This window comes from Lygodium microphyllum, chromosome 15 (genome assembly GCF_053477565.2).
Source record: "Lygodium microphyllum isolate KBCC chromosome 15, Lygodium_microphyllum_v1.1.10, whole genome shotgun sequence".
NCBI lineage: Eukaryota > Viridiplantae > Streptophyta > Polypodiopsida > Schizaeales > Lygodiaceae > Lygodium > Lygodium microphyllum.
The window spans coordinates 28,483,074-28,490,220 of NC_141149.1; the positions used below are offsets into that span (position 1 = coordinate 28,483,074).

Consider the following 7,147-nt stretch of genomic DNA (forward strand, 5'->3'; position numbering starts at 1 on the left):
TAGGTTCCATCCTTATTGAACACACCTCAAGCTAGATTTATGAATATGAGAGAGAGAGAGAGAGAGAGAGAGAGAGAGAGAGAGAGATATATATATATATATATATATATATATATATATATATATATATATATATAAAATACATCACTAGTTGATGTATTAAAATCTATCATATTTTCCTTTCCTTCTTTAGATGTCTACCCCCGTTTACAGATATTACCTTGCATCAAAACTTAATTACATCTCCAAGAGAAATTCATATATATGTTGTCAAATCTCTTTATGCACAGGAGCCTTGCTCGCTTTGTTGAGCGGCTAATCATTCTTGATTCAAAAATACATCCTTCACGCATCCCACATCGTTGGGACCATCATGAGTCCAAGGATCTTTCATGTCTAGTTAGGGTGCATCAATTACACCTCAGTGTTATTGTGTCCAGTGGAACAACGATTCGCAAACCTTCTTCTAATTATGGTGACTGAAATGATATTGTCTATTTCTTTTGGTTTCTCCTTTTATGCAAGTCTCTTGCTAACAAGTGCTTTGCATGTTGGTTTCAGGGAAAATGAAGTTTAGAAAAATTGGTAGTTACAACCATGTACGTAAAGAAAACATGCAAACAAATGCTCCTATTCTTACTAACACTTCTTGTAAATGGAAAAACAAAACTTTTTGTATAACTTTCTGTTTCTTTGAATGTGTTATACTGTTCTTTCTTTGAAGCTTTGCTACGTTCCATTAGTGGAATCATTGATCACTTGCACTTCCAACTTTAATTCGTTCCATCCATCTATATGTGCCAATGTCCTTCCCTTTCATTACTCTCAAATGTACTATTTGCACTATGTTTTGAGAGAGCATTGAGAATGATTCTTATTAAAAGGAGTATTGTTCCTCTTCTTGCAATTTTGTGCCTTGATGTTATTTGTAAATATTGAAGCTCTATGTTCATTTGTTCACTTGCATAATGCACCTTTGAAAACTAAGTCTGCTAAGATCAAACTTTTGGTGGAGAAAATGCGAGCTTCAATGTCGAATTACACCGTGCAAAGTATGGAAGTAGGTGTGAGCCTCATTTAGAGGGTTATATGGATATCCTAACAAGAGGGCAAGAGTTGATGTGCACCTTCACATGTCTCCATGTCTTGGGTCATTTAGTGGGTTGCTTGGATACTTTGTCTGTTCCAAGGGGCTAGTAAATATAGCCCTTTTGATGTGTTGATGATCACCCTTGCATGTTTGGAAGGTTGCTAGCTAGCACTAGTGAGTTCCACCACCATGCATCGTTGCATTCAATGCATGTGCAACACGTTTAAGGTCAATGAAAACTGGTGCCAAATAGTGAAGTAGGCAGGGCAAGTGATGTAAAAAGCTAAAGATGTGAAGGAGAATGTTAGATGGTTTAGTTGGGATATAATGGAAATCGAACTCAAAGACAGCCAACTTCTACAATCATTCTACACTCAAAGAATGTTAGATGATTTGCCGCGTTATAGGTGGAATAAAAGGGTTCGTAGCAGACTCCAGAGTTCAAAACACACACACACACACACACCCACCCTCTCTCTCTCTCTCTCTCTCGCACACAACGACATTCTTCTCCGTTGGTGGCGGCCCTCCTTCCTTTATGCACGTGGTAGCATTACGAGAAGCTGCAGATCTCTCTCTCTCTCTCTCTCTCTCTCTCTCTCGCCTTGCCTGATCACACAAAGTTGCATAAACAACATCATTCAAGCATTCTTTCTTTCTTTCTCGCATGCTCTGTGATTCCCCTTCCTCCGCATTGGAGGAGGTCAAACCATCAGTAGCTTTGCGGTCTCTCTCATGAGGGCGAATGAGCATTGGCATACCAAACAATTACAATTCTTTTGTGCTTTGCGGGCACAAACAAGAGAGGGAAAAGAATGGGCGATTCGGGAGACACCTGTGCTCCATCATCATTATAGTCATCATCTCTACCTCCATCATCATTATGCTCTTCTTCTTCTGTTTAAAATTACTTCTCTTCTCCTTCTTCTGTGTGCTTTGCTTCTTCCTTTGGGTCTTCCTTGGTCAGGTCATGCTGCCATTGGTTTTGAGAGAGGGCATTGGAGGCGTGCAGATATCTGTTGCAGAGGGCTCTTGATACACAGAGATTGAGAGGCAGGATTTCAATCATGGTGTCCATAGCCAGCTGCTGCGTGAATGCGGGTGCCTCCGAAGGGTATGCCCCCTACCAGCGTCTCAAACGGTCGAGATCTACGGCCAGCGACAGGCCAACGTCGTCGTCATCATCAATATCAACGGTCCAGAGGAGACCCTCCACACACTCTTACCCCTTTGTGCTCATGCCACCACCACTGCCATCATCATCATCATCATCATCGTCATCTCAAGTGAGAGAGGAACCCTCAGATTCTGCAAATGCCAACTCCTCTTCTCCCTTTGCTGCTGTGAATGATACTGCAGATGACACAGTCGTTCTCAAAGTCAGCATATTAGGAGACTCTCAGACCGGCAAAACCAGCTTCATGGTACGTCTATCATGATGAATCAAAGCCAAGATTTCATGCGTTTATTTAATGCAGATATCTTTCTTCTCATCTTGCATTCACTGCAACATATCTCTTCTTATTCGGCTTCCATTGTCAGGTTATATTCCTCCTATGAAGGTCCAGATTGCTCAAATTTAAGGTTTTGTGAAGCTCCATGGTGCTCAGACTGCAAGGCCATGTCTAGACTGGTCATATGTTTCTGTTAAGTTCCATGGTGCTCAGACTGCAAGGTCATGTCTAGACTGGTCATAAGGTCCATATTCCCAGGTTGTATCTTTTGGAGGCTCCATTGAAGGCTTGGTTGGCTGTACATGAGTGCATGGCTGAGTGCACTTCTTAGTACTTGCATTGTTCTTGCATCATTGGTCAGCAGACCTTCATTCAAAACCCATGTCTTGGTCCATTCATGAAAAAGGTTACTGCTGGTAAATTTTATGATTGAGAGGCACACTAGTCTCTTTGGAATTGTGTCTCCCCTATTTACTCCATAAATTCCTCTATCTAGTCCTTTCACCATCATTTATATGCCAAGGGGATGGGGGCCCAGTCATCAAAATAAGGGTCACGCCAAATTTGGGTCTTTTGGGGGGGGGGGGCGGCGGTTAGATGATGACTTAAATGAATGACTCTCATGAGTGAGAGCTGGCCACATGGGGTCTTGGGAGGTACATTGTTGGGCTTGTACTTGCCACCATTAATGAACATGTCATGTTATGTTATGCATGCCATGCATGATGCAGCAATGTTGAGATTGCAAGGTTTTAGTGATGGTAATGAGTGCGCGTGCGTGTGTGCAGGCCAAGTATGTGTGTGTGGAGCAGAGTGATGAGTATGTGGAGACGATAGGAGTGGCAGCAGGAGAGAAGGTGTTCCGGGTACAGAATGCCAACATTGCCTTCAGCATATGGGATCTAGGCGGTAATGACACAGAGAGACAGAGAGAGATGGGATCTATCTTAACCTTGTAATTAAGAAACCAATTAGCCTTAATCTTGGATTTTTTAAATTAAGGGTTCTATGGATGACCATGATGGATGGATGGATGGTTCTGTTATGTATGGGGTGCATGTATGCAATCCGTGGCAGGGCATTGGCAATGTGCGAGCATGGTGCCCATGGTGTGCAGAGACGCAGCGGCCATCCTCATCATGTTCGACCTCACCCGCAGGTCAACGCTCCGAAGGTACTCATTAATCCATCAGTACTCGTTAATCATTAATCACTAATCAATCAATCATATATTATATTATATTATATTAGCCATTTCGCCTTCTTCTTCCCTTTCATGCATCTCTCTTTTATTTATTAATCTTGGCCCCTAAATAGTTTAAAGAAACCCCTCGTCCCCTAAATAGCTTGCCAATTATAGGAAGTCACGTATAAGAACTTGGAGAGTGAGTGTTGCACTTCACATCTCTTATAGATGGATATAACTTCAGCATAAATTCTTAGCTACCTGCTTGATTTGCAAGCTAGGTGATGTTTCGGTGGTAACTATATAAAAGGATTGTCTCTTGGCAGCTTGTGTAACTTCTTGAGGGATATTATTTGAATGGAATAGATAAAATACACATTTTTACCAAACTATTTTGGATTCAAATAGGCAAGTAGCAACAATGAACATAGTTTACGCCCATTCGGTGAACCAGGGAAATGAGTTCTTTCTAAGCAGATTAAGTAAAGCCACAAAGTTTACTAGCTAACTATTCTAGGAAGTAGGAGTGCCTAGATGAAGGGGCCAAGGCTCAATTACTCTTGTCCTTCAATACTATAATATTGTTAAAGCATCTAGACTATGCAAGTTGTAGATCTTACCATAGCTAAAGTGTGGCCAAACCTTTTTATATGCATTTACTAATTTTAATGAAAACTCTCATTGATCTTCACTCTATGATGTGGAATCAAGCAATACCAACATAAGGAATTAAAAGTAATGATGCAATTAAGCCAATCCAATGTGTATAAGTGCCTTTATTTCTTTGATTAGACACTTTCATGGATTTTCAAAGTAGTTAAGTAATGTCCTTTTCTCTTTTCCTTTCCTTTTCCATTATTTTTTTTGGGCAGTGTGAAGAATTGGTTTTTGCAAGCAAGGGAGTGCAACAAGGTTATGATTATAATCATTATACTTATGTATGATTTTGTTAAATCTTTTGCTAATGTGGCTCACATTCGTATTGTGGAATATGGAGAATGTGTGTTGTCTAGTAAGAAAAATGATGTTTGTTTGCTTAAGCTTTGATGATAATTTAATAAATAGAGGTCCTTTTTTACTATTGGTTAGACTGCAATTCCAATCATCATAGGGACCAAATATGATGGATTTGTTCAAATGCCAATTGACATTCAACTTGCCATCGTTCACGAGGTAATAAAGATCACCTTGTTTATGCCTATGTTATGTATGGAGTAACTATTGTTTACCTATTTCTAGAAAGTTTCTATTCATGTATTACAACAAAATATTTCTTATAAATGAAAAAATTCAAAATCAAAATTTTGACTTTTCTTTACATTTGATATTTTCCCCAAGATATATATAAGATGTGTCAACGGATTTGAAAAAACTATCAAAAACTAATGAATTATCTTCATTTGAGTGTGAAACTAGGCAATGTTTGTTGTGATCAATGTTTGGATTCATTGCCTAAAAGGTGCACATATTTTGTGGTTTTTTCATGCAGGCAAGGTTTTATTCTCAAATGATGGGAGCATCTTTGTTTTTCTCAAGTGTGACACACAATATAAATATTCACAAAATCTTCAAGGTGATTGTTGCAAAGCTTTTTGATCTCCCTTGCAACATCTCAAAAAACTTGAACTTTGGGGAGCCAATCATTGATTACTAATCTCTCTCTTCTCTCTCACATATAACTTTTAATGCCCAATAACATATGTAAAAAATCAAGCTAGGAGATTCATTTCAAGCATAGCCAAACATTTTCTTACAACCGCTTCCAATTAGTTACCAGAATCCTTATGTGTGGATAGATACACTTGAAACATATGCTTGCAATTGCATGTACATTCGAAATCTTTTTTCATCTTCATCAAAATTACCCATCCTCTCTCTCTCTCTCTCTCTCTCTCCGAAAGTGTTAGTGTGATAGATATAGGGCTTTACCTAGTTTGAGTGCTTGTAACACGAAAGCCCTTGAAAGGTTTTGTATGCATTTTGGTTTCAAATATACTCAGTAAAAATAATTGGTATGTGTCATATATTGGCATTTGTAGCCATTGTTGTTAAATGATTTTTTGATGTAATTTATTAATACATCAAAATCATATGCAACATACTAAGAACTCATTATATGCAACCCTTTCTACTTCATCAAAGTAGTTCATCATGAGTCAAGAAGTTAGCTTTTACTATCCCAACCAAAGCCATAACTAATCTTATCTCATCTTTCAATTATCCAAAACATTATGATGATATTTGGTAAAGCACTCACATTTCCTTGTAAGCAAGAGTGAGTTGTTGATTATATGCATTTAAAACAAATATGGTAGTATCATTTGATGTCTTGATATTATTACAAATGTCATTAATGTATGAAATTGAGAATTCATACTAGAGGCCTTTGCTTTCTTTTCATGATGTGGATTCCTTGTAGGTCTCATATGTCCAATGGATTCTCAATGTACTAACATTGAGATAGGCGCTTCAAAGGTACTACACATGATGCTCCATGAATTAGCAACACTCCCCTTGCTTTTGTAAGCACTTCAAAGGCACCAGACATGATGCTTCATGGATTATTCTCAAGCCTAGGTCTCATATGTCCAATGGATTCTCAATGTACTAACATTGAGATAGGCACTTCAAAGGTACTGCACATGATGCTCCATGAATTAGCAACACTCCCCTTGCTTTTGTAAGCACTTCAAAGGCACCAGACATGATGCTTCATGGATTATTCTCAAGCCTGTTGATTTTTACATTTTCTCTCTAACAATCTCATGAAACAAGAACGAGTCAGGAACCATATATTTGGCAAAGGCACTACCAAAGTATGAGGACTGAACACTAAATGTGACTTTAATAAATAAGAGTAGAATGTGAGAATAATAAAAGTGTCATCAAATATATTGGTGGTATGCACTAAATGTAAGCTTTGTGAGTGGGTAGATTTTATTTCAAGAAGGAAGTGAATGGAATTTGCAAATAGGTTTGTGAGTCTTACAAAAGATGATGTGTCTTACAAAAGATGGGGTGCTAATACTTAATTTTAAACACATAGCTCGTGAGAGAATTCAATTGGAACCATAACGTTTTAACACTTTGTGAGAGACTAAAAAATATGAATTGTAGATTGATTGTTATCGCTCATAGTATATGAATATTGTCACCAACTTTTAAACACTTTAATAACTAAGTTTGCATATACTAACTTGTAGAGAAGGGCATCGACCCATTTATTGGTATTGCAACTCTTTTATGAACAACATCAATACGAGGGGAGAGGAGAAGGAAATGATGATGCATAGAATGCCATCAATAATTATCATGATAATGCTAGTGATAATGATTAAGTGTTTCTTTGAGGGATTATGCTTAGAAAGTAAGCAAAATTTCCTTTTTTTTGCAAGCCAAATTGACATTTGCCTTAGG

At 38.2% G+C, this 7,147-nt stretch overlaps 1 protein-coding gene across 4 annotated transcripts; it reads left to right on the top strand.

Annotated features, from left to right (window-relative positions):
- The first annotated feature begins 1,494 nt into the window (after window positions 1–1,494).
- On the top strand, window positions 1,495–6,580 carry LOC148024381 (septum-promoting GTP-binding protein 1-like). Of its 4 annotated transcripts, XM_087694026.1 has the most exons (7): window positions 1,495–2,514; window positions 3,333–3,453; window positions 3,622–3,718; window positions 4,603–4,642; window positions 4,820–4,903; window positions 5,220–5,303; window positions 6,150–6,580. In XM_087694026.1, the coding sequence occupies exons 1-7, from the start codon at window positions 2,158–2,160 to the stop codon at window positions 6,192–6,194; spliced, it is 828 nt and encodes a 275-aa protein (XP_087550152.1). In that variant the 5' UTR covers window positions 1,495–2,157; the 3' UTR covers window positions 6,195–6,580. The 4 variants fall into 4 exon arrangements, 3 of the variants coding, with proteins under 3 accessions (XP_087550152.1, XP_087550151.1, XP_087550153.1); XR_015693298.1 differs by lacking the exon at window positions 6,150–6,580 and having other exon boundaries at window positions 1,496–2,514; window positions 4,603–4,668; XM_087694025.1 differs by lacking the exon at window positions 6,150–6,580 and having other exon boundaries at window positions 1,498–2,514; window positions 5,220–6,112.
- Window positions 6,581–7,147: the final 567 nt, after the last annotated feature.